The following is a 27,964-nucleotide window of genomic DNA, read 5'->3' as shown; positions in this document are numbered from 1 at the left end:
AGTGAGGCAGTGGAGGTAACAGAGTATTGGCAGATGAGCGGTGGAGGTAACAGAGGACTGGCAGTGAGGCAGTGGAGGTAACAGAGTACTGGCAGTGAGGCGATGGAGGTAATAATGTACTGACAGTGAGGCGGTGAAGGTAGCAGAGTACTGGCAGTGAGGAGGTCAGGGTAACAGAGTATAGACAGAGAGGTGGTGGAGGTAACAGAGTACTGGCAGTGAGGCGGTGGAGGTAACAGAGTACTGCCAGTGAGGCAGTGGAGGTAACAGAGTACTGGCAGTGAGGCAGTGGAGGTAACAGAGTATTGGCAGATGGGCGGTGGAGGTAACAGAACACTGGCAGTGAGGCAGTGGAGGTAACAGTACTGGCAGTGAGGCAGTGGAGGTAATAATGTACTGATAGTGAGGTGGTGAAGGTAGCAGAGTACTGGCAGTGAGGAGGTCAGGGTAACAGTGCATAGACACAGAGTACTGGCTGTGAGGCAGTGGAGGCAACAGAGTATTAACAGAGAGGCAGTGGAGGTAATAGAGTATTGGCAGTGAGGCGGTGGAGGTAACAGAGTACTGGCAGTGAGGCAGTGGAGATAACAGATTATCGATAGAGAAGTGGTGGAGGTAACAGTGTACTGGCAGTGAGGCGGTGGAGGTAACAGAGTACTAGCAGTGAGGCAGTGGAGGTAACAGAGCACTAACAGTGAGGCAGTGGAGGTAACAGAGTACTGGCAGTGTGGCGGTGGAGGTAACAGAGTACTGGCAGTGAGGCGGTGGAGGTAACAGATTATTGACAGGGAAGCAGTGGAGGTAGTAATGTACTGATAGTGAGGCGGTGGAGGTAGCAGAGTACTAGCAGTGAGGCATTCAGGGTAACAGAATATAGACAGAGAGGCGGTGGAGGTAACAGAGTACTGGTCATGAGGCAGTGGAGGTAACAGAGTATTGACAGAGAGGCAGTGGAGGTAATAGAGTATTGGCAGTGAGGCGGTGGAGGTAACAGAGTACTGGCTGTGAGGCGGTGGAGGTAACAGAGTACTAGCAGTGAGGCAGTGGAGGTAACAGAGTACTGGCAGTGTGGCAGTGGAGGTAACAGAGTACTGGCAGTGAGGCGGTGGAGGTAACAGATTATTGACAGAGAAGCGGTGGAGGTCGTAATGTACTGATAGTGAGGGGGTGGAGGTGGCAGAGTACTGGCCATGAGGCAGTGGAGGTAACATAGTATTGACAGAGAGGCAGTGGAGGTAATAGAGTATTGGCAGTGTGGCGGTGGAGGTAACAGAGTACTGGCAGTGAGGCAGTGGAGGTAACAGATTATTGACAGAGATGCGGTGGAGGTCGTAATGTACTGATAGTGAGGCGGTGGAGGTAGCAGAGTACTAGCAGTGAGGCAGTCAGGGTAACAGAATATAGACAGAGAGGCGGTGGAGGTAACAGAGTACTGGCCATGAGGCAGTGGAGGTAACAGAGTATTGAAAGGGAGGCAGTGGAGGTAATAGAGTATTGACAGTGAGGCGGTAGAGGTATCAGAGTACTGGCTGTGAGGCAGTGGAGGTAATAGAGCATTGGCAGTGAGGCAGTGGAGGTAACAGAGTACTGGCAGTGAGGCAGTGGAGGTAAAAGAGTACTGGCAGTGTGGCGGTGGAGGTAACAGTGTACTGGCAGTGAGGTGGTGGAGGTAACAGAGTACTGGCATTGAGGCGGTGGGGGTAACAGAGTATTAAAAGAGAGGCGGTGGAGGTGGAGGAGGTCGTAATGTACTGATAGTGAGGGGGTGGAGGTGGCAGAGTACTAGCAGTGCGGCAGTCAGGGTAACATAATATAGACAGAGAGGCGGCGGAGGTAACAGAGTACTGGCCATGAGGCAGTGGAGGTAACATAGTATTGACAGAGAGGCAGTGGAGGTAATAGAGTATTGGCAGTGTGGCGGTGGAGGTAACAGTGTAACAGTGTACTGGCAGTGAGGTGGTGGAGGTAACAGAGTACTGGCATCGAGGCGGTGGGGGTAACAGAGTATTAAAAGAGAGGCGGTGGAGGTAACAGAGTACTGGCAGTGAGGCGGTAGAGGCAATTGAGTATTGAAAGAGAGGCACTGGAGGTAACAGAGTACTGACAGTGAGGCAGTGGAGGTAACAGAGTACTAGCAGTGAGGCAGTGGAGGTAACAGAGTATTGACAGAGAGGCAGTGGAGGTAACATAGTACTGACAGAGAAGCGGTGTAGGTAATAGAGAACTGGCAGTGAGGCAGTGGAGGTAACAGAGTACTGACAGAGAGACAGTGGCGGTAACAGTGTACTGGCAGTGCAGTGAGGCTATAAGCAATGGGAGGGTTGGTGGTGCCATGGCGATGGCACTTCTGCCCTAGACCAGGCACCAATGGCTATAAGCAATGGGAGGGTTGGTGGTGCCAGTTGGCAATGGCACTTCTGCCCTAGACAGGGCGCTAATGGCTGTAAGTAGTGTGAGGGTTGGTGGTGCCAGCTGGTGATCACACTTATGCCCTAGACAGAAGGCTAATGGCTATAAGGAGTAGGAGGGTTGGTGGTGCCAGCTGGCCATGGCACTTCTGCCCTAAACCAGGCGCCAATGGCTATAAGTAATGGGAGGGTTGGTGGTGCCAGCTGGTGATGGCACTTCTTCCCTAGGCAGGAGGCTAACGGTTATAAGCAATGGGAGGGTTGGTGGTGCCAGCTGGCAATGGCACTTCTTCCCTAGACAGAAGGTTAATGGCTGTAAGTAGTGGGAGGGTTGGTGGTGCCAGCTGGCGATGGCACTTCTTCCCTAGACAGGTGGCTAATGGCTATAAGCAATGGGAGGGTTGGTGGTGCCAGCTGGAGATGGCACTTCTGACCTAGACAGGAGGCTAACGGCTATAAGCAATGGGAGGGTTGGTGGTGCCAGCTGGCAATGGCACTTCTTCCCTAGACAGGAGGTTAATGGCTGTAAGTAGTGGGAGGGTTGGTGGTGCCAGCTGGCAATGGCACTTCTTCCCTAGACAGGAGGTTAATGGCTGTAAGTAGTGGGAGGGTTGGTGGTGCCAGCTGGTGATGGCACTTCTGCCCTAGACGGGCGCTAATGGCTGTAAGTAGTAGGAGGGTTGGTGGTGCCAGCTGGCGATGGCACTTCTTCCCTAGACAGGTGGCTAACGGCTATAAGCAATGGGAGGGTTGGTGGTGCCAGCTGGAGATGGCACTTCTGCCCTAGACTGGGTGCTAATGGCTACGTGATGATGATGGTCGTTATGGCCCATGGCCCTACACATATATGTGCCCAGAAGGTTACGAAAATGTTAGAGAAAGTTTGGGCAAATGACAAAATTTTCGAAAATTGCTCAGCGCTATGTTCAAGGTTGCATGATTTGCCTACAGCACAATGTGGGAAAGGGGACCTCAACTCCAAGGGGAAGTTTTGGGCCACCTTCTGTCCCCTTCGAAGTCATCCACTTTGATTCTATTGAAATGGAACGGTGTAACACTATGAAATGTGTGTTAGTTGTCATCTGTGCTTTTAGTAAATGGGTCGAGGCTTTTCCTGTAAAAGATGCTACAGCCATGACTACTGAGAAAACCATGTTAAAGGAATAATTTCCACGGTTCGGTCTACCAAGAGTCATCTGGTCGGACAATGGTCCACATTTTGTCGCTGCTGTAATTCTGCAGATATGTGCGGCATTACAGATCGCCAAACGGTTCCATTTGGCCAGACACGCTCAGAGCGCCGGACTAGTAGAAAGACACAATGGTATCATCAAGAACAAGCTCGTTAAGTCGTGTGCCGGCACAAAACTAAAATGGCCGGACGCCTTACCGATCGTGTTGCTAGCCATGCATACAACCCCTCAACCTAAGACTGGGCTCTCTCCATTTGAGGTGGTAATGGGGAGACCTGCTAATATCTGGAACCTTCCTAAATGTCGATCTCTAAAAAATGTCGAAAATGTACTTCTTTCAGATTACTGCAGCCAGTTGACTAAAAACCTGTATTTGATTTATCACCAGGTGCGAGAGGCTTTACCTGTGCGAAACGAGGGCCTGGGCCACAGTATTCGGCCTGGGGATTGGGTGCTTAGCAAGGCATTTGAGCGTTCTTCCTGCCTTGCACCTCGTTGGCAGGGCCCATTCCAGGTCCTGCTGGTCACACAGACGGCGGTGCGTGTCGCAGGCAGGAAACATTGGATCCATGCGACACATCTCAAGAAACTTCCTCACCCAGTGCCACACGATACAGAAGAAACAGAACCCCTCGCTAACGCTGCAACCAATGATCCCGAAGCAGAAAATAGCATTGATAGTGCATCGGAGAATCTCTCTGAACCCGTGAGGCTTGGGGAACCTGTCATTTTGTCTCCACACTCTCCAAAAGTTTCGCTTCTGGAAACTGTCGTTCCGGATCTTGAATCTTCACTTGCTCTTGATACGCCGCTTCCCATGGGAAGTGACGACGCATTGTTCTCGGATCAATCCGTACCGAGAACAGCAAGGTACAATTTATGTCCAAGAAAATAGACTTATGGCACGGTTCGGCAGTGCATGCAATAGACTTACGGCACGGTTCGGCTGTGCATTGGAAGAGGAAAGGAAATTCAACAAGGGCTTGCTTTTGCCCAAGTAATTGTTTGAGGAAAAAGGGGATTCTGTTGGCTGGGGTTGTGGAAGGACTAAGAAGTCACGCGGCCGGGAGGTCGCCAGCTAATGACACTGGGGTTTTTCGTTTGAAGACTGCGATGCCTGCAACCGCTACAGCTCGTACTGGACTGATAAATGATCGTGTGACCGGCTGGGAAAATTGACAAATCTCTTGGGCCCGAAAAGGTATTGCTGTCTTTTTATAATGTTGATTGGTTTCATAATAGTAACTGTGCTAAGTCTCTGGTACCTGGAAGAAGTGCATCCATTCGAAACTTTGTTGCCAACTGAAAATGTACCCACTGTCCCTACTCCTTTTGTGCATTTGCATACTTTGTCTACTAGAGACTTTCAGCATAGACCAAGATATCATAACAATACATTGTTACTCATAATGAATGCCACGCATGCCATTTTTAATAGGTCCAACTGTTGGATCTGCTCGCATTTACCGCAACATGGGGATAAGGGGCTAGGTTGGTATATTCATCCTTTACCTTTAACAACTGCTTGTTATGCTTCTCTTAGAGCACTGTTCTTTGGCCGTTGGAACGATAGCATCTCGGAGAACTTTTATGGCACTAATTTGAATAGTTTTGTGAAACGTGTTCTGACTCCCCTGGGATGCTCGCTTTTTGCAAATAGTAGCATGCTTAACGTTGCTTCTATTAGGCCCTCTGATAGACTGTCTCGTCCCTTTCAATCTTTGATTTCCTTCAAGATGGCTCCGATAGGCAATAAGGATGCCATGGCTCCTTCCTACACTGTTAACCATAGCCCCGATTCAGTTTCTTTTTGCATACAGAGGAATGGTACTCGGTCAATGGGAGATTTTAAAGGTTGTGCCAATGTTGCGAATTTGACTGGGGAAGACAGACCTTTATATGTAGGCGAACCTGTCTACTTTGTTTGCGGTCCCGTAGCATTTCCATGGTTACCCAGGGATTGGCAGGGGACTTGTAATTTAGGGATCCTGTTACCCGGGGTATTCATAGCCAGTATTATAGAGGTTTTAAAGGCTCGTCCACGGTGGGACGAGAATGATGACACACCAGCACAGGTCTTGGGAGATGTAGCAAAATCCTTCGCGCCATTTTGGGGGCAGATAGCGAATTCCAAGGACATCAGAAGACTAGCGAGAGTACTGGAGAGAACCATCAACCGGACCACGGACATACTCTACAATATGACATTAGAACAGAAGGCGATAAGATTAGTAACACTTCAGAACCGGATGGCATTAGATGTCATTCTGGCTGAACGTGGTGGAGAGTGTAAATTGGTGGGGTCCGCTTGCTGTGTTTTCGTGCCAGATTCCTCCCCAACTATCTTCAAGGCAATACAGAATCTGCACGTCCTTAGTTCAGAAGTGCATGTTTCCGAGGGAAAATGGGATCTTAGCGCTTGGTTCTGGGACTCCTTGCGGTCTTGGGGTTGAAAGGTGTTGTCGGTCTTACTGATCATTTTGGGAATTCTGTTATTTCTTTGCTGTTGTATCCAGTGTTTACCTAGTATATGTTCCATGCTAGGGGGATGTTGCGCACAGGCGATAGGTACAATAGGACATAAGGTACATGCCCCAGATAAAAACTCCAAAGAATATGTGTTAAAGGAAATTTTAGCAACTGATCTAATGGCAATAGATATTTCTGACAGTGATTCAGGGTGCATGGACGATGATACATGGAATTGTTTGCAAGAAGATCAGAAGTAGTTTAGCACTTGGCATAGGCCAAAAGGAGGGTTTGTCAAATGGGAAATTATATTGCGCCTCCTACTGTGATAAATATATGTATATTGGCCTACGCCAAGCTGCTCGTAAGCTACATGTGAAGAAATCTGTTTTGCAAGGTCCTGACCTTAGAATCGATGTAAGCCACCATTTTAGGTGAATCCGCCATTTTGGGTTCTTTCTGCAAAGTCACTCTGTGAGCTAAAATGGTGGACAGTGTCATTGCGAATGTAACATGGCCATCTTGACCTCTGTGTTTAAACTAATGCATAACTTGCCTGCAGACTACATGTTGGGGTCGTGAACTTGTCCTTCGTTGACCTGTATGTAAAGGATTACTTGTGCCAATGAAGCTACTCCGCGAGCATATGTTACGAACAATGTATCCAAATACTGAACTGAGAATACTTGTTTAAACTACATTGTATTAATGTTTGAGAAGGCTCTATAAGAAATCCTAAAATACACTGATACCGTCTAGGCTTGTTGGCGAATGTATTAAAGGCAAACCCTAAACGTACAGATGTATGAACTCAGCATGAACCCTAGATCTGTAATGTATTAACAAAATATGAACCCACAGTAGGGCTGGACGTCATGTTTCAAAAGTATATAAGGTACGACTATTCTAATATACAGTCCCACTCACTGAGCACACTGAACCACGCTGGAGTTCGCTGTGTTGTACTGAGGGCCGATAGCTATCTGTTGCTTTGTCCTTTGAAACTGTTCAGTATAAAATAAAGATCTTTGTATGTTCCTTTGTAACCCTTGTTCGGTGTATTTCCTTTTTGGGGTACTCAGCCTCGATATTTTCTCTTTGTTTTCACAGTAGGAGCTGTGCCCCTTCATACTGGCAGGAGCTGTGTCCCTTCATGCTGACAGGAGCTGTGTCCCTTCATGCTGGCAGGTGCTGTGTACCTTCATGCTGGCAGGAGCTGTGTCTCTTCATGCTGGCAGGAGCTGTGTACTTTCATGTTGGTAGGAGCTGGGTCCCTTCATGTTGGCAGGATCTGTGTCCCTTCATGTTGGCAGGAGATGTGCACCTTCATGTTGGCAGGAGCAGGGTCCCTTCATGTTGGCAGGAGCAGTGTCCCTTCATGCTGGCAGGAGCTGTGTTCCTTCATGATGGCAGGAGCTGTGCCCCTTCATGTTGACAGGAGCTGTGCACCTTCATGTTGGCAGGAGCAGGGTCCCTTCATGTTGGCAGGAGCTGTGTCCCTTCATGCTGCTAGGAGCTGTGTCCCTTCATGCTGGCAGAAGCTGTGTCCCTTTCTGATGGCAGGAGCTGTGCCTCTTCATGCTGGCAGGAGCTGTGCTTCCTCATGCTGGTAGGAGCTGCGTCCCTTCATGATCGTAGGAGCTGTGCCCCTTCATTCTGGCAGGAGTTGTGTTCCTTCATGCTGGCAGGACGGTGCCTCCTCATGCTGGTAGGATTTGTGTCCCTTCATGCTGGCAGGAGCAGTGTCCCTTCATGCTGGCAGGACCTGTGCCTCTTCATGCTGGTAGTGTGAAAACAAAAAGAAGATATCGAGTACCCCAGAAGGATATACACCAAACGAGGGTTACAAAGGAAAATACAAAGATCTTTATTTTATACTGAACAGTTTCAAAGGACAAAGCAACAGATAGCTATCGGCCCTCAGTACAACACAGCGAACTCTAGCTTGGTTCGGTGTGCTCAGTGAGTGGGACTGTACATTGGAATAGTCGTGCCTTTTATGCAGTCCAAAACATGATGTTCAGCCCACCTACAAGTTAATATAAGTTAATACAGCACGGATCTAGGGTTTGTGCCGAGTTAATACATCTATACATTTAAGGTTTACCTTTAATACATTCACTAACAAATCACAATGGCAACAGTATGTCTTAGGATTTCTCGTAGAGCCTTCTCAAACAGTTTATACAATGCAGTCAAACAAGTGTTCGCATTTCGTTATTTAAATACATTGTGTTTAACATATGCTCACGGATTAGCTTCGTTGGCGCAGGTAATCCTCTACACACAGGTCAATGAAGGACAAGGTCTCAGTTCATGACCCCAACATGTGGCCTGCAGGCAAGTTATATATTAGTTTGTACACAGAGGTCAAGACGGCCAGGTTACATTCGGAATGACACTGTCCACCATCTTAGAACACAGGGTGACTTTCGAGGGAGAATCTAAAATGGCGGATAGACCTAAAATAGCGGCTTACACTGATCTAGGGTCAAGACCTTGCAATGCGAATTTCTTCACAAGCGGCTTGTAAGCAGCTTGGCGTAGGCCAATATACATATATTCATATAGTATAGGAGGCACGTTATGATTTTCCGTTCGACAAACCCTCCTTTGGTCTATGCCAAGCTCTAACTACTTCTGATCACTTTATGAACAAATCCACGTCTCAACGTCCATACACCCTGAATCACTGTCAGAAATATCTATTGCCATTACATCGGTTATCAGGATTTCCTTCAACACATATTCTTTGGTATTCTTATCTGGGGCGTATACCTTGTGTCCTATTGTACCTATCGCCTGTGCGCAACATCCCCCAAGCATCGAACATATACTAGGTAGACACTGTATACAGCAACAAAGGAACAACAGAATTCCCAAAATGATCAGTAAGACTGAAAGCACCTTCCAACCACAAGATCGCAAGAAGTCCCAGAACCAAGCGCTAAGATCCCAGTTTCCCTCGGGAACATGCACTTCTGAACTAAGGACGTGCAGATTCGATATTGCCTTAAAAATAGTTGGGGAGGAATCTGGCACGAAAACACAAACCCAGCAATTTACACACTCCACCACATTCAGCCAGAATGACATCTAATGCCATCCGGTTCTGAAGTGCTACTAATCTTATTGCTTTCTGTTCTAATGTCATATTTATAGAGTATGTCTGTGGTCCTGTTGACGGTTCTCTCCAGTACTCTCGCTAGTCTCCTAATGTCTTCAGAGTTCGCTATTTGTCCCCAGAATGGCACAAAGGATTTCGCTACATCTCCCAGAACCTGTGCTGGAGTGTCACCATTCTTGTCTCGCCATGGACGAGCTTTTGAAACCTCTACAGTACTGGCTATGAATACCCCGAGTAACAGGATCCCTAAATAACAAGTTCCTTGCCAATCCCTGGGTAACCATGGAAATGCTACATTACCGCAAACAAAGTAGACAGGTTCGCCTACATACAAAGGTCTGTCTTCCCCAGACAAATTCGCAACATTGGCACAACCTCAAAAATCTCCCATTGACTGAGTATCATTCCTCTGTATGCAGAAAGAAACTGAATCGGGGCTATGGTTAACAGTGTAAGAAGGAGGCATGGCATCCTTATTGCCTATAGGAGCCATCTTGAAAGAGATCAAAGATTAAAAAGGACGAGACAGTCTATCAGAGGGCCTAATAGAAGCAACGTTGAGCTTGCTCTTATTTGCAAAAAGCGAGCATCCCAGGGGCGTAAGAACACGTTTCTCAAAACTATTCAAATTAGTACCGTCAAAGTTCCCTGAGATGCTATTGTTCCATCGGCCAAAGAATAGTGCTCTAAGAGAAGCATAACAAGCAGTTGTCAAAGGTAAAGGATGAATATACCAACCTAGCCCTTATCCCCGTGTTGCGGTAAATGTGAGCAGACCCAACAGTTAGACTTATTAAAAATGGCATGTGTAGCATTCATGATAAGTAACAATGTATTATTGTGGTATCTCTGTCTATGCTGAGAGACTCTAGGAGATAAAGTGTGTAGATGCACGAAAGGAGTAGGGACAGTGGGTACATTTTCAGTGGGTAACAAGGTTTCGAATGGATGCACTTCTTCGAGATACCAAAAGCCTAAAACAGTTACTATTATAAAACCAACTAACATTATGAAAAGACAGCAGTATGTTTTCGGGGCCCAAACAGTTTGTCCATTCTCACTGCTGGTCACACGATCATTTATCAGTCCTGTACGAGCGGTAGCGGTTGCAGGCATTGCAGTCTTCAAATGAAAAACCCCAGTGTTTTTTGGTGGTGACCTCCCGGCCGAGCGACTTCTTAGTCCTTCCACAACCCCAGCCAACAGAATCCCCTTTTTCAAACAATTAGTTGGGCAAAAGCAAGCCCTCAATGATTTTTCCCTTCTTCTTCGAATGCACAGCCGAACCGTGCTGTAAGTCTATTTCCTTGGACTCAAATTGTACCTCGTTGTCCCTGGTACTGATTCATCCGAGAACGTTTCATCACTTCCCGTTGGAAGCGACGTATCAAGAGCAAGTGAAGATGCAAGATCTGGAACAACAGTTTCCGGAAGCAAAACTTTTGGAGAGTGTGGAGACAAAATGGCTGTTTCCCCAGGCCTCACGGGCTCAGAGAGAATCTCTGATGCACTCTCAATGCTGTTTACTGCTTTGGGATTGTTGGTTGCAGTATTGGTGAGGGGTTCTGTTTCTTTTGTATCGTATGGCACCGGGTGCGGAATTCTCTTGACATGCATCGCGTGGATCCAGTTTTTCCTGCCTGTTACCCGCACTGCAGTCTGTGTGACCAGCAGGACCTGGAAAGGGCCCCGCCACTGAGGTGCAAGGCAAGAGGATCGCTCAAATGCTTTCGTCAACACCCAGTCACCGGGCCGAATACTATGACCTGAGAGGCCCTCGTATCGTACAGGTAAAGCCTCTCGCACCTGGTGATAAATCAAATACAAGTTTTTAGTCAACTTGCTACAGTTATCTGAAAGAAGTACATTTTCAACATTTTTCAAAGACCGACATTTCGGAAGGTTCCAGATGTTAGCAGTTCTCCCCATTACCACCTCAAAGCCCAGTCTTAGTTTGAGGGGTTGTACGTATAGCTAGCAACACGATCGGTAAGGCGTCCGGCCATTTTAGTTTATTGCTGGCACATGTCTTAGCGAGCTTGTTCTTGATGATGCCGTTGCGTCTCTCTACTAATCCGGCACTCTGAGCGTGTCTGGCCGAATGGAACCGTTTGTCAATTTGTAATGCCGCTCATATCTGCAGAATTACAGCAGCGACAAAATGTGGACCATTGTCAGACCAGATGGCTCTTGTTAGCCCAAACCTAGGAAAATACTCTTATTAACATAGTTTTTGCAGTAGTCATGGCTGTAGTGTCTTTAACAGGGAAAGCCTCAACCCATTTGCTGAAAGCACAGATGACAACTAACACATATTTCAAGTTATTACACCATTCCATTTTGATAAAATCAAAGTGAATGACCTGAAAGGGGACAGAAGGTGGACCAAAACTTCCCCTAGGAGTTGATGTTCCCTTTCCCACATTGTGCTGTAAACAGATCATGCAGTTATGAACATATCGCTCAGCTATTTTAGAGATTTTGTCATTTGCCCAAACTTTCTCCAACATTTGTGTAAGCTTCCGGGCACATATATGTTAGGGCCATGAGCCATGACGACCATCATCATTATGTATGCATCAGGAAGTAGCCATTTTCCTTCAACTACATCCACCCAACACCCAACATCATCAAGTTTCCCCAAGCCCTCAGCCTATTTCTTGGACTCTTCTAATGTGGCATCGGCTTGGATATCTCTTACAGAGTCAACACCCTCATCCATTGCATAGGCGTTTATGGTCTCCCTTGAAATGTGCATATCTGCAGAGAGATTGGTGGCAGTCTGTTTAGCTATCTGATCAGTGAAAGCGTTCCCTTTTCCTATATCATCTACAATCTTTTGATGTGCTGCACATTTCACGACAGCTAATTGGGTGGGAAGTGCAAGCGCTGAGAGCAGTTGAACTATTAGGGAGCCATGATGAATCTTTGTACCGTGTGAAGTTAAGAACCCTCTTTCTGACCAAAGTCTACCAAAGTTGTGAACCACCCCAAAGGCATACTGACTATCAGTATATATGTTTACTGTAAGCCCTTCGGAAAGTTCACAAGCTCGAGTCAATGCTATATTCTCTGTAGCCTGCACGGAGGTATGCGTGATTCTCTTGGTTTCCATGACCGTGCTTAATGTGGTGATTGCATAAGCAGCTGTGGATGTACCATCCGGATGTTTGAAGCAGGAGCCATCACAAAACAGTTCCCCTCTGGATTATTCAAAGGAGTGTCTTTAATGTCAATTCTACCCTTTGTCTCTTGTTCGGTAGTTTACAGGCAATCATGTGACTCTTACTGCAAGCAGTACCTTGTGGAAACGTAAGAGTTCAGCTGGATTAAGAACACAACACCTCTTGACTTGTATGTGGGGAGCAAACAAGATAAATTCATATCTCGTCAACCGTGCGGAAGTGAGGTGTTGCGTTTGAGTTCTGTTCAATAGAACATCTACAGAGTGAGGCACCATCAGGGTTAGAGGATGGCCTAGGACCATTCCCTCACTCTGTTTTACAGACGCAGTAGCGACAGCTCGCAAACATCTTGGCAAAGCACATGCTACAGGATATAGGGTGGAAGAAAAGTAACCACATGGCATATACTTCCCTCCATGTTCCTGCATTAATACAGCCAAAGCACATCCATCACATTCATGCACAAACAACACAAAGGCCTTTTCATAGTTTGGTGGGTCCAAAACCGGTGCTGAGCACAATGCAGTCTTGAGCAGATCAAATGCACGCTGGTGCTCCATGTTCCACGGCAATGGCGAAGAAATGCCTTTCTTCGTCAAAACCAACATCGGCTTAATCACTAGTGAGAACCCGGGAATCCACTGCCTACAGTAAGAAGCCATACCTATCAAGGCTCTAACTTCCTTCTGTGTATTTGGGACAGACATGCCAGAAATGAGTTTTATCCGTTCAGGTGTCAATCTTCTTCCCTCCTTTGACAGGAGATAGCCTAAATAGGCGACCTCCTGACAACAATATTGAAACTTTTTAAGCAGAGCTTTGTGTCCATGCTTAGCCAGGTGTATAAGTAATAACACAGTGCCCTCCTTACAAGCGCTCTCTGAGTCGGCAGCCAAAAGCAAGTCATCAACATACTGAAGCAGTGTACAAGTAGAGGGCAATTCAAGGGTATCAAGCTGTTATTTCAACGCCCTACTGTAGATGCTAGGAATTTTGCATGCAACCTTGAGGTAAAGGGCAACGAGCGTCCCACTAAGGTGAACCCAAACAGGTATCTACTGTCCTTGTGTATAGGGATACTGAAGAAAGCATTCTTCAGATCCACAATACTAAAGTAAGTAGCTGAAGCTGGAATCATTGTTAATATTGTCGTTACATCAGGCACAATTGGGAATTGTGGAGCAACAATCTTATTGATGGCACGTAGATCAATTATGAAACGAAAAGGAATTGCATTATCACCTTTTTCGTACACGGGCAAAATCGGACTAATGCACAAACTACCTGCAATTTCCTCAATCACCCCGCGATGCACAAAATCAGAGATGATGCATTTCAAAGCTTGCTCACCCTCAACTGAAATCTTATATTGTGGAATACGTGGCAGTTTTACTCCATGTTTCAAAACTATTTTAACAGGCTCAATCTGTAAAACACTGACATCATTGTCGTCAATTGCCCATAAACACTCTGGTACACCACTGAATTGTGGCGCAAAGGTCAAGCCAAGAATTAGGAAACGGAAAGTTGCTGTGGTGAAATCGTCAAATGCACTCCATCAGAAGAACAATGAATTACCACATTTAATTCCTTCAACAGATTCAACCCCAGCAAATTCTCTCCACAATTCGAAGACAAAAGGAATGGACAGTGGTCCGTGAAGGGACCCAAAGAAATATGTACCGGCGAAGAAACCGGACAGACAACTGGTGTGCCAGAAAACCCTACAGAAACATTGGTTTGCCCTGACAGTGGAATGTTTGGAACCCGAGAATGATGAATGGAACACTTCTGTGCCCCAGTATCTATCAAGAATAGATGTTTCCTATTTCCCATTATCATTTCAACGTAGGGACCTTTCTGATTAACGGGAATAGGCGTTGGTTCCAAACCTTGCTTCGGGCAATCCTAGCGAGACAGAATGTCATCAAAAGGGAGTTCTTTAGAGAGGTAAGTGGCAGAAGGATGGTCGAATATGTTTCTAGTATCCACACTTGGTACCTGATTGTCCTGTGAAAAAGGTTGCTGTGGATCCTGTGCAAACTGACCTCTACCAGGGCCCCCTACACCCGGGCGACCTCTGGATCGTCTGACCACATTTCCAAATGCGTTATTTAACCTTTGTCGAAGGATCGGGCATTGTGCACACCAATGACCCTCTTGTCGACAATAGGCACACTGGTTATTGTTTACAGGACCAAAGGGCACATTTCCTTGTGGAACACATTGACCTCTAATTTGTGAACTACCCCCTCTAGGGCCTCTAACAATTTGCTGTAATAATACGTTTGTCTTTAAATCACCTTTTCTCTTTTTGACTCTTTCCTTTTCATTATTGACACGATTCTCATAGTACTGAGCCATGTGCAGTACTTCTGATTGGGACTTCGCCTGCCAAGCGCTCTCAGAAGACATCATTTGTGACTCCACGCACAAATTTGTCTACGAATAATCTTTTCCCAGACTCTGTGCCTAAGTCTTGTCCACTGAAATCCGAGAATACTTGTTTGAACCGATTGAAGAACTCGGTATGACCCTCAGACTTCCCTTGGACACAGGCCATAAGGTTGTCCCAAATAATTCTCTTTTCGGGAATTATGGTTTTCAATTTCGCAATGATTCTGTCAGGTAAAGTTAGTATCACCTGAGGTGGTCTCTCACCAGCTGGCCTTTCTCCATCGAGTCTAATTATGTTAGCCCATGTATCTCCTAACCCTGCTACATCATCTATAGTCCTAACCTGTTTCCACAAATCTACGGGCAGGAGTGCAGGAAATAACAGATCAATATCACCTAAGGTGAATACTGAGGACTGCAAGACAGACTCTATTTCTGTCAGATTTTTCCTAATGTCGAGAATAGATTGTCTAATGGTGTTCACTTCCTATCTTGAGAACGGGATGTGAACAAACTGCGACACATAATGTGCAGGAATATCTCGAGCAGGTGTACCTGCTGCAGCATCAGCGGGAATCTCAACTTTTGGGACAAATGTCGGAGGAACCTCTCTCGTAGGCAACTAAGAAGTAGGCAACTCCGAACGCTTCCTAAGCAACAGAGCCAAATCGAGCGCTAAAGCAGCCGAAGAAGTGTCAAGTGAAAAAGCTCTCTTATAAATACTTAATAACTCTGTGGGACAACAAATCTTTCTTTTTACACACTCATCCTGTAGGTACTCTACCATTACCTGTATCATCTTCCTCTGCATTTCTGGCGTATACTGACTATAAGTGTCATATACTTCAATTGGAGTTATCGACATGTCTGAGACCCATCTAATTACGTCTTTCGTGCAAATTTGTGTTTCCTCGGATATCGATTTACGACAAGGGAGGAACCGCTTCTGTACATACATACTATCCTCATCTTCATGCTCATTCTGTAACCTTTCCAACTCCTTTCTGACCTCAAATATCCTCTCAACATGCTCTTATACTTTCTCCACAGTGTCTCTAGAAAGTGCTAAGTTGTTCAAATCCCTCAACCCTTGTGGAAGATCTGTATTGTTTAATCTGTCCCACATTACACATAAGTGAATTCCTAATCCCTCAATGAAAACATTTTTCTCAGGAAAATTGTCCGTATTGGAAAGTGTGGCAAAAACATTAGCTCGATCATCCCTTTCTGTGCAATGCTTAGCCCATGCAATCAAGTTACGTTTCTTCTCTGGAGATACAGTATTGTGAGTGACAACCCTCGATCCCACTCCCTGATCGACTACAAGCGGTGCAGGACCACTTGGAAGAGGGAGAGCAGGCAAATTCAATGGAGGTACTATTACTGGTACAATAGGAAAAGGCAGAGGAGCAGGTGGAGGAGCAGCAACAAACGGAGGAACAACGACTGGAGGAAGAGGAACAACAGGAGGAGCAGGAACAGCAGGCAGAGCAGGAAGAACAGGAATAACAGCAGGAAGAGTCAAAGCAGCAGGAAGAGGAACATACGGAGGTGGCGCAGTGGCACCAGGCCTTCGTTCATTTACCAATTTGTCGATAAATTTGTCGGAAACATGAAAGTCTTTAGAAGGATAGATTTTCTGAATGCCAAGTGAGAAAGCCCTATCCATATTCCTAGCCGACTCAGACTGTTTATCTTGGTCATATAACAAAGCTTTTTCAGCGTTTGTCTTATGACGGAGCGCATGTTTTTCTCTACTCTTAAGCTGTGACAAAGCTTCTTTCTTCCAATTCTGTAAAACATCGAATGCTGCAGGTCTAGCCTTTTTCTTTAATAAAATTGACTCTAGATACTCAATACGAGGGATTTCAAAACTACCATTGATTGGCCACTGAGGTTCGGAAGCATGTATACTTTGTCTGTGCCAAATATCATTAAACACTATACTACCAATGCCATGCTTACAGTATATATTACAAGCCGGCGACCCCTCCTGTGGTGCCGGACGTTAAAATTCCAAAGATTGCCTATCACTGCGGAATAATGCCCTGATGCAGGTAGACAATTTCCCAGGCATATCAAAATATTGGTGTTACCTGGTCAATAATTGTATTTGAATATACAATTCGCCAAAACAAATTATCAGGCTACTTAAGAATCGGGTCACGACTCACCTGATCAATCCTAAGGAGGTCCGATCGGATTTCAAAATACTTTTCTAACTAATTTTCCCTCGTGTTTGGTGATTTCGGCAAATCTGCTGCCTCGATAAATGGACCATCGTCAAGATGCCGACTCGGACCGCGTGCTCATCGTTCAGGGATCGGGCCGTGCAGCGCTGTTGAGGTGTTGCGTCTCTTTTGAAAAGGGGCCCCTTTTTTTGTCACACCGTCCGATCCCAGTCCGATAGCATGCGTCAACCTTAAAAAAGAGGTGGCATCAATCTTGAGGGTCCCTATTCGGGCGCCATCTGTGAAAACAAAAAGAAGATATCGAGGCTGAGTACCCCAAAAGGAAATACACCAAACACGGGTTACAAAGGAAAATACAAAGATCTTTATTTTATACTGAACAGTTTCAAAGGACAAAGCAACAGAAAGCTATCGGCCCTCAGTACAACACAGCGAACTCTAGCTTTGCTCGGTGTGCCCAGTGAGTGGGACTGTACATTAGAATAGTCGTGCCTTTTATGCAGTCCAAAACATGATGTTCAGCCCACCTACAAGTTAATATAAGTTAATACATCACAGATCTAGGGTTCGTGCCGAGTTAATACATCTATACATTTAAGGTTTACCTTTAATACATTCACTAACAAATCACAACAGCAACAGTATGTCTTAGGATTTCTCGTAGAGCCTTCTCAAACAGTTTATACAATGCAGTCAAACAAGTGTTTGCATTTCTTTATTTAAATACATGTTGTTTAACATATGCTCGCGGATTATCTTAGTTGGCGCATGTAATCCGCTATACACCGGTAAACGAAAGACAAGGTCTCTGTTCATGACCCCAATATGTGGCCTGCAGGCAAGTTACATATTAGTTTGTACACAGAGGTCAAGACGGCCATGTTACAATCGGAATGACACTGTCCACCATCTTAGAACACAGGGTGACTTTAGAGGGAGAATCTAAAATGGCGGATAGACCTAAAATGGCGGCTTACACTGATCTATGGTCAAGACCTTGCAATGCAAATTTCTTCGCAAGTGGCTTGTAAGCAGCTTGGCGTAGGCCAATATACATATATTCATATAGTATAGGAGGTGCGATATGATTTTCCATTCGACAGTAGGAGCTGTGTCCCTTCGTGCTGCTAGGAGCTGTATCCCTTCATGCTGACAGAAGCTGTGCCCCTTCCTGATAGCAGGAGTTGTGCACCTTCATGCTGGCAGGAGCGGTGCCTCTTCATGCTGGTAGGAGCTGTGTCCCTTCATGCTGGAAGGAGCTGTGCCACTTTATTCTGGCAGGAGCTGGGTGCCTTCTTGCTGGTAGAAGCTGGGTCCATTCATGCTGGCAGGAGCTGTTTCCCTTCATGATGGCAGGAGCTGTGCCCCTTCATGCTGGCAGGAGCTGTGTGCCTTCATGTTGGCAGGAGCTGTGCCCCTTCATGCTGCCAGGAGCTGTGTGCCTTCATGCTGGGAGGAGCTGTGCCCCTTCATGCTGCCAGGAGCTGTGTGCCTTCATGCTGGGAGGAGCTGTGCCTCTTCATGCTGGCAGGAGCTGTGTCCCTTCATGCTGGTAGGAGCTGTTCCCTGTTATGCTGGCAGGAGCTGTGTGTCTTCATGCTGGCAGAAGCTGTACCTCTTCATGCTGGCAGGAGCTGTGTCTCTTCATGCTGACAGGAGATGTGCCCCTTCATGCTGTCAGGAGCTGTGCCTATTGATGCTGGTAGGAGCTGTGCCCCTTCATGATGGCAGGAGCTGTGTCCATTCATGCTGGCAGGAGCAGTACCTCTTCATGTTATGTTATGTAATGTTATGTTATTTTATCTTATACCGCGCCAAAGCCCGTTGGCATCCAGGCACCGAGAGACAGAACCTGCAGGCTACCTATAAGGAGAGAGAAGTACTAATGGAAGAGATAGGTCTTTAACTGTTTCCTAAAAGCGAATAGATCCTCGGTCTTATGCAATGTAGCCGGTAACGCATTCCAGGCTTTAGCGCCTTGGATATGAAACGCTCTGCCAAGCCCGCGGTATCGTTTCACACGATGTTGGACTAGTAGGAGATCTTCCGCTGATCTGAGTCTTCTTAAGGGTTGGTAAACCCTTATAACATCCTTCAGATAGATTGTTGCAGTCCCAAAGACGCATTTGTGACAGATGGTGAGAAGCTTAAACCGAATTCGGGCCTCAACAGGAAGCCAGTGTCGTTTTTCCCTAGCAGCGGTAATTGGTTCTGAATATTTCATGTGGAAGATGATGTGGGTAGCTTTATTTTGTACTTTTTGGAGTTCAAGGATGTTTGCTTTACTTGCCCCACATAGGAGAGCATTACAATAATCCACACGTGGTAGAATGACAGCTCTCACCAGTTTAGTACGGTTTTCGATGGAAACAAGTGGGGCACCTGCCTGAGCGCTTTAAGATGGTAGTTGGTACTCTTTGAGATAGCAGCGACGTGAGCGTCACAATCTAAGCTACTCTCCATGAAGGTACCTAATGTTTTAACTTTCTGTACAACTTTTATATCACTACCATCAATCCTGAAACCTGAGTACGCCTGGTCCAGATTAGTTAATACCTGACGGGGTCCAAGTAGCACGAGCTCTGTCTGTGAGGCATGAAGGCAGAGCCAGTTAGTAGACATCCACTTTTTATCAGTTGATACACCATATCCACCAGATTCTGGTCTGTGTCATCATTACCAGTGATGTCAAGAACCAATTGGAAGTCATCCGCATAATTGCAAAAGAAAATCTGAAAGAATTCCAATTCATTGCAAAGAGGGAGGATGTAGATATTAAACAATAAAGGGGAGAGACAGACCCCATGTGGAACTCCACAGGTCAACAGTTGAGGTTCCGAGGCACAGTCCCCCCAGTGTACCTGCGATTGACGACCCTCTAGAAACGATCTCAGCCAGTCTATGGCATTAGCAGCGAGGCCCCGGACTGACTGCATTCTATCAAGAAGTATGTTATGATTAAGCAGGTCGAAGGCTGCCGATAGGTCCAACAGCTTAGAAAGCATAAAGGTCTGCAAGTCCAGGAGGGCAGTCTCAGTGCCAAGGTGGCTTCTAAAGCCTGACTGTTTAGTATGAAGTATATCAGCCATCAATACATAATCCTGCAATTGGATGGTTGCAACCTTGTCTTTCGTGCTGGTAGGAGCTGTGTCCCTTCATGCTGGCAGGAGCTGTGGCTCTTCATGCTGGTAGGAGCTGTGTCCCTTCATGCTGGCAGGAGCTGTGCCCTTCATGCTGGCAGGAGCTGGGTGCCTTCATGCTGGCAGTAGCTGGGTCCCTTCATGCTGGCAGAAGCTGTGTCTCTTCATGCTGGCAGGAACTGTGTCCCTTCATGCTGGTAGGAGTTGTGTCCCTTCATGCTGGCAGGAGCTGTGCTTCTTCATGCTGGCAGGAGCTGTGTCCCTTCATGCAGCTAGGAGCTGTGCCTCTTCATGCTGGCAGAAGCTGTGCCTCTTCATGCTGTCAGGAGCTGTGTCCCTTCATGCTGCTAGGAGCTGTGCCTCTTCAAGCTGGCAGGAGCTGTGTCCCTTTATGCTACCAGGAGCTGTGTCCCTTTATGCTGGCAGGAGCTGTGCCCCTTCATGCTGGTAGGAGCTGTGCCCATTCACGCTGGCAGGAGCTGTGTCCCTTCATGCTGGCTGGAGCTTTGTCCCTTCATGCTGGCAGGAGCTGTGTCCCTTCATGCTGGTAGGAGCTGTATCCCTTCATGCTGGCAGGAGCTGTGCCCTTCATGCTGGCAGGAGCTGTGCCCTTCATGCTGGCAGGAGCTGGGTGCCTTCATGCTGGTAGTAGCTGGGTCCCTTCATGCTGGCAGGAGCTGTGTGTCTTCATGCTGGCAGGAGCTGTGTCCCTTCATGCTGGTAGGAGCTGTGTCCCTTCATGCTGGCAGGAGCTGTGCCTCTTCATGCTGGCAGGAGCTGTGCCTCTTCATGCTGGCAGGAGCTGTGCCTCTTCATGCTGGCAGGAGCTGTGTCCCTTCATGCTGCTAGGAGCTGTGCCTCTTCATGCTGGCAGGAGCTGTGTCCCTGGCAGGAGCTGTGTCCCTTTATGCTGGCAGGAGCTTTGTCCCTACATGCTGGCTGGAGCTTTGTCCCTTCATGCTGGCAGGAGCGGTGTTCCTTCATGCTGGCAGGAGCTGTGCCTCTTCATGCTGGCAGGAGCTGTGTCCCTTCATGCAGCTAGGAGCTGTGCCTCTTCATGCTGGCAGAAGCTGTGCCTCTTCATGCTGTCAGGAGCTGTGTCCCTTCATGCTGCTAGGAGCTGTGCCTCTTCAAGCTGGCAGGAGCTGTGTCCCTTTATGCTACCAGGAGCTGTGTCCCTTTATGCTGGCAGGAGCTGTGCCCCTTCATGCTGGTAGGAGCTGTGCCCATTCACGCTGGCAGGAGCTGTGTCCCTTCATGCTGGCTGGAGCTTTGTCCCTTCATGCTGGCAGGAGCTGTGTCCCTTCATGCTGGTAGGAGCTGTATCCCTTCATGCTGGCAGGAGCTGTGCCCTTCATGCTGGCAGGAGCTGTGCCCTTCATGCTGGCAGGAGCTGGGTGCCTTCATGCTGGTAGTAGCTGGGTCCCTTCATGCTGGCAGGAGCTGTGTGTCTTCATGCTGGCAGGAGCTGTGTCCCTTCATGCTGGTAGGAGCTGTGTCCCTTCATGCTGGCAGGAGCTGTGCCTCTTCATGCTGGCAGGAGCTGTGCCTCTTCATGCTGGCAGGAGCTGTGCCTCTTCATGCTGGCAGGAGCTGTGTCCCTTCATGCTGCTAGGAGCTGTGCCTCTTCATGCTGGCAGGAGCTGTGTCCCTGGCAGGAGCTGTGTCCCTTTATGCTGGCAGGAGCTTTGTCCCTACATGCTGGCTGGAGCTTTGTCCCTTCATGCTGGCAGGAGCGGTGTTCCTTCATGCTGGCAGGAGCTGTGCCTCTTCATGCTGGCAGGAGCTGTGTCCCTTCATTCTGCTGGGAGCTGTGCCTCTTCATGCTGGCAGGAGCTGTGCCTCTTCATGCTGACAGGGGCTGTGCACTTTCATGCTGGCAGGAGCTGTGCACTTTCATGCTGGCAGGAGCTGTGTCCCTTCCTGCTGGCAGGAGCTGTGTCCCTTCGTGCTGGTAGGATCTGTGCCCCTTTATGCTGGCAGGAGCTGTGCCCCTTCATGCTGGCAGGAGCTGTGTCCCTTTATGCTGGCAGGAGCTGTGCCTCTTCATGCTGGCAGGAGCTGTGTCCCTTTATGCTGGCAGGAGCTGTGCCCCTTCATGCTGGCAGGAGCTGTGGCTCTTCATGCTGGCAGGAGCTGTGTCCCTTCATGCTGGCAGGAGCTGTGTCCCTTTATGCTGACAGGAGCTGTGTTCCTTCATGATGGCAGGAGCTGTGTCCCTTCATGCTGGCAGGAGCTGTGTCCCTTTATGCTGGCGGGAGCTGTGCCCCTTCATGCTGGCAGGAGCTGTGGCTCTTCATGCTGGCAGGAGCTGTGTCCCTTCATGCTGGCGGGAGCTGTGCCCCTTCATGCTGGCAGGAGCTGTGCCCCTTCATGCTGGCAGGAGCTGTGCCTCTTCATGCTGGCAGGAGCTGTGTCCCTTTATGCTGGCAGGAGCTGTGCCCCTTCATGCTGGCAGGAGCTGTGGCTCTTCATGCTGGCAGGAGCTGTGTCCCTTCATGCTGGCAGGAGCTGTGTCCCTTTATGCTGACAGGAGCTGTGTTCCTTCATGATGGCAGGAGCTGTGTCCCTTCATGCTGGCAGGAGCTGTGTCCCTTTATGCTGGCGGGAGCTGTGCCCCTTCATGCTGGCAGGAGCTGTGTCCCTTCGTGCTGGTAGGTAGGAGCTGTGCCCACTTATGCTGGCAGGAGCTGTGCCCCTTCATGCTGGCAGGAGCTGTGTCCCTTTATGCTGACAGGAGCTGTGTACCTTCATGATGGCAGGAGCTGTGTCCCTTCGTGCTGGTAGGTAGGAGCTGTGCCCTCTTATGCTGGCAGGAGCTGTGCCCCTTCATGCTGGCAGGAGCTGTGTCCCTTCGTGCTGGTAGGTAGGAGCTGTGCCCTCTTATGCTGGCAGGAGCTGTGCCTTTTCTTCACAGTGATAGTTGTCCCCTCTGCCTCCTCGTCGGAGCAAGAGGTGAGAGGCCACTTTTTCTAGACTACTTCCAAAGAGAGGCCTTTCGCAGCTTGGCGAGCCTGGCACGATTCCTCGCCATAGCTGCACGTACTGCAGTGAACCTATAGTTTGCATTCCTTTCCTCCGCAACTCTTGTCAATTTGAATAAGTTCCAGTGTGAGTTTATCGCAGAGGACGCCCCCATGCCCCCCTCGAGGTGAGTGGAGAAAAGCCCCCCCCCCCCCGCCCCTCCCCCACCCGGGCCGGGCCCTGGGTCAGAAACTAAAAGGCCTTCATTAAAGTTCCCCGGAGCTTTCATCTGGAGGCCGATGAGGAGCTGGCAGCCCGCCCCCGCTGCTGCCGGGCGCCATGAATAGGGGGCGCGCAGATGCGAGGTGACAGCCCGGCACCTGGAACCAATGGGCACGTGATTTTAATAAATGTTCCCATCTCTGATCTCACGCGCCCTTTCATCCCGACTTATTGCCTGAATTCTTCGCGAAGAGTTTGGCTCCAGTCGTGTCCAATTGAATTCTCTTTCCATGAGTTATAAACCGGCGCATTCCCCGGGAGTGCGTCAGAGGCGGCGCCGCGCTGCGGTTCGCCATCATCCCGCGCGCCTTCCCTTCTTTTACACTTTCGATAAGACTACTTTATTGTGAATTTTCGTGCGAGGCAGAAGCCAGTTCGCTATTAATTGAATGATGGCACACACACACATATTCACAGAGTAAAAACAGCAGGGCAATGCCAAAGTCAGAAAGAGCAACACAGGGGGCACAATTGGTACAGAGGTCTCCGGGCCTCTACGGTGAGCACAGTGCCCCAAAGCCCCTCTGCTTCGTGCAGGGTACTCTCCACTGATGCCTGCCCTGGGGTCACTCCTGCCCGAGCCTGCCACGTGTTGGACCCATGAAATCCATGAGGCAACTGGCGCTACTGTAGGGCTGCACGTTGCCCTGCCAGGTACCCAGACCATCTGGCACAAGCCTGGCCAATAGGCGAAGATGACTCGGTTCTGACCCCATCAAATGGCACCGGCCAGTCCCAGTGCCACTGTGAAAAAGCTGTGCAGTCTGGCTGCGTTCTGAACGCCCAATTAGGTGCCAGTCTGGTCCCAGTGCTTTAAGTGGGGCACAGCCCTGCTGGGGCTCCCTAATGTCCCGGGTAACCGAGCCCACTAGAAGCCAGAGCAGGTTTTCTACAGCCTGAAGCTCCCCTGTGACAGATTCAGGCTGTACAAAGAAAGCATAGCCATTTCTTCCTGTGTGTGCAGACACCCGCCAGGCAGCCCTTTACCTTGAGATACAGGGATCGTCAACTCAGTTCACAATGGCATTGTACATACCCTGCAGGGTGGCGGCATTCAGACGGGGTAAGTGTATCCGGGTGTGCCCCCAACATCCCTCTGCTACTGTCCTCTCCACCGCTGTCTGCCCTGGGTTTATTCCTGCACGAAAAGGGGGCAAGGCGCAACAGGGGCCTGTCCAATAGGAAATGATGACTGGGCTCTAATCCCTCAATTAAATGGTGGCCATCCAAGCCCCTCTGCCAGTGTGAAAAGACTCTCCAATAGGAAAGTCTGCCTGGGTTCTGACCCCCTATTAAATATTGGTCTGGTCCAGATCAATGCCACAAAGAAAAGACTCCCTTGCTGCGTGTGTTCTACAAGCACATGAAACCTTGTCCAGCTCGGCCACCTCATTCCTGGTAGAACCGCCCCTCTCACATACATGGTCGGAGGAGGCTTCATTTCAGGGCTCATGTTAATTGAAGGTTGAGCTCATATGAGGAACGCGGGCACACCATGCAAGGGGATAAACCAGGTTTGTTCACGAAACACAGCACATTATAGAGTTTTCAGAAGTCCAAAAATGAAGCACACTGCTTTTGCATCTGTGTTAGTCCCATTTTGCACAGTTACTTCTTGTGCAGACAGCAAACGTTAAGGAACATCAGCTGGCAATAGTGTGGATCAAGCACAACATCCAATGTAAATTGCCAGCCAGGCCCGCGGTGCTGCCTGCATCTCCTGCATCTCCTGCATCTTCTGCATCTCCTGCATCTCCTGCATCTTCTGCATCTCCTGCATCTCCTGCATCTTCTGCATCTCCTGCATCGTCTACATCTCCTGCATCTCCTGCATCTCCTGCATCTTCTACATCTCCTGCATCTCCTGCATCTTCTGCATCTCTTGCATCTCCTGCATCTTCTGCATCTCCTGCATCTCCTGCATCTCCTGCATCTCCTGCATCTTCTGCATCTCCTGCATCGTCTACATCTCCTGCATCTCCTGCATCTTCTACATCTCCTGCATCTCCTGCATCTTCTACATCTCCTGCATCGTCTACATCTCCTGCATCTCCTGCATCTTCTACATCTCCTGCATCTCCTGCATCTTCTACATCTCCTGCATCTTCTACATCTCCTGCATCTCCTGCATCTCTTGCATCTCCTGCATCTCCTGCATCTTCTGCACCTCCTGCATCTCCTGCATCTCCTGCATCTTCTGCATCTTCTGCATCTCTTGCATCTCCTGCATCTCCCGCATCTCCTGCATCTCCTGCATCTCCTGCATCTCTTGCATCTCCTGCATCTCTTGCATCTTTTGCATCTTCTACATCTCCTGCATCGTCTACATCTCCTGCATCTCCTGCATCTTCTACATCTCCTGCATCTCCTGCATCTCTTGCATCTCCTGGATCTTCTACATCTCCAGCATCGTCTACATCTCTTGCATCTCCTGCATCTCTTGCATCTTCTGCATCTCCTGCATCTTCTACATCTCCTGCATCTCCTGCATCTCTTGCATCTCCTGCATCTCCTGCATCTTCTACATCTCCTGCATCTCCTGCATCTCTTGCATCTTCTGCATCTTCTGCATCTTCTACATCTCCTGCATCGACTACATCTCCTGCATCTCCTGCATCTCCTGCATCTCCTACATCTCCTGCATCTACTGCATCTCTTGCATCTCCTGCATCTCCTGCATCTCTATCATCTCCTGCATCTTCTACATCTCCTGCATCTCCTGCATCTCTTGCATCTCCTGCATCTTCTGCATCTCCTGCATCGTCTACATCTCCTGCATCGTCTACATCTCCTGCATCTCCTGCATCTTCTACATCTCCTGCATCTCCTGCATCTCTTGCATCTCCTGCATCTTCTGCATCTTCTGCATCTCCTGCATCCTCTGCATCTCCTGCATCTATTGCATCTCCTGCATCTCTTGCATCTTCTGCATCTTCTACATCTTCTGCATCTCCTACATCGTCTACATCTCCTGCATCTCCTGCATCTCTTGCATCTCCTGCATCTTCTGCATCTCCTGCATCTCTTGCATCTCCTGCATCTCCTGCATCTTCTACATCTCCTGCATCTCCTGCATCTCTTGCATCTCCTGCATCTTCTGCATCTCCTGCATCTCTTGCATCTCCTGCATCTTCTGCATCTTCTGCATCTCCTGCATCTTCTACATCTCCTGCATCTTCTACATCTCCTGCATCTCCTGCATCTCTTGCATCTTCTGCATCTCCTGCATCTCCTGCATCTCTTGCATCTTCTGCATCTCCTGTATCTTCTGCATCTCCTGCATCTCCTGCATCTCTTGCATCTCCTGCATCTTCTGCATCTCCTGCATCTTCGGCATCTCCTGCATTTCCTGCATCTCCTGCCTCTCCCGCATCCTCTGCATCTCCTGCATCTACTGCATCTCCTGCATCTCCTGCATCTTCTGCATCTACTGCATCGTCTGCATCTCCTGCATCTCCTGCATCTCTTGCATCTTATGCATCTCCTGCATCTCCTGCATCTTCACATCTCCTGCATCTCCTGCATCTCCTGCCTCTCCCGCATCCTCTGCATCTCCTGCATCTTCTGCATCTCTTGCATCTCCTGCATCTCCTGCATCTTCTGCATCTACTGCATCTTCTGCATTTCCTGCAGATCCTGCATCTCCTGCATCTTCTGCATCTCCTACATCTCCTGCATCTCCTGCATCTCCTGCAACTCTTGCATCTCCTACATCTCCTGTATCTTCTGCATCTCTTGCATCTCCTGCATCTCCTGCATCTCTTGCATCTTCTACATCTCCTGCATCTCCTGCATCTTCTGCATCCCTTGCATCTCCTGCATCTCCTGCATCTTCTGCATCTTCTACATATCCTGCATCTCCTGCATCTTCTGCATCTACTGCATCTTCTGCATTTCCTGCAGATCCTGCATCTCCTGCATCTTCTGCATCTCCTACATCTCCTGCATCTCCTGCATCTCCTGCAACTCTTGCATCTCCTACATCTCCTGCATCTTCTGCATCTCTTGCATCTCCTGCATCTCCTGCATCTCTTGCATCTTCTACATCTCCTGCATTTCCTGCATCTTCTGCATCTCTTGCATCTCCTGCATCTCCTGCATCTTCTGCATCTTCTGCGTCTACTGCATCTTCTGCATCTCCTGCATCCCCTACATCTCCTGCATCTCCTGCATCTCCTGCATCTTCTTCATCTCCTGCATCTCCTGCATATCCTGCATCTCCTGCATCTCTTGCATCTCCTGCATCTCTTGCATCTTCTGTATCTCCTGCATCTCCTGCATCTCCTGCATCTCCTGCATCTCCTGCATCTCTTGCATCTTCTACATCTCCAGCATCTTCTACATCGCTTGCATCTCCTGCATCTCCTGAATCTTCTGCATCTACTGCATCTCCTGCATCTCCTGTATCTTCTGCATCTCTTGCATCTCCTGTATCTCCTGAATCGCCTGCATCTCCTGCATCTTCTACATCTCCTGCATCTCCTACATCTCTTGCATCTCCTGCATCCTCTGCATCTCCTGCGTCTTGCATCTTCTGCATCTTCTCCATCCTCTGCATCTACTGCATCTCTTGCATCTGTTGCATCTCTTGCGTCTTCTGCATGTAG

General features: G+C 48.4%; 1 protein-coding gene across 1 annotated transcript; it reads left to right on the top strand.

The window, feature by feature from the left end:
• Positions 1–102: 102 nt before the first annotated feature.
• LOC138487213 (ice-structuring glycoprotein-like) lies at positions 103–27,964 on the top strand. Its single transcript, XM_069613853.1, has 4 exons — positions 103–108; positions 24,981–26,794; positions 26,991–27,076; positions 27,261–27,964. Exons 1-4 carry the CDS (start codon positions 103–105, stop codon positions 27,962–27,964), a joined length of 2,610 nt encoding a protein of 869 aa, XP_069469954.1.

The sequence above is a fragment of the Ambystoma mexicanum genome, chromosome 9 (assembly GCF_040938575.1).
Source record: "Ambystoma mexicanum isolate Mex_15411 chromosome 9, UKY_AmexF1_1, whole genome shotgun sequence".
In the NCBI taxonomy this organism is placed as follows: domain Eukaryota; kingdom Metazoa; phylum Chordata; class Amphibia; order Caudata; family Ambystomatidae; genus Ambystoma; species Ambystoma mexicanum.
Note: the sequence above shows the minus strand (reverse complement) of the source record. Positions and strands in the feature narration are given on the sequence as shown.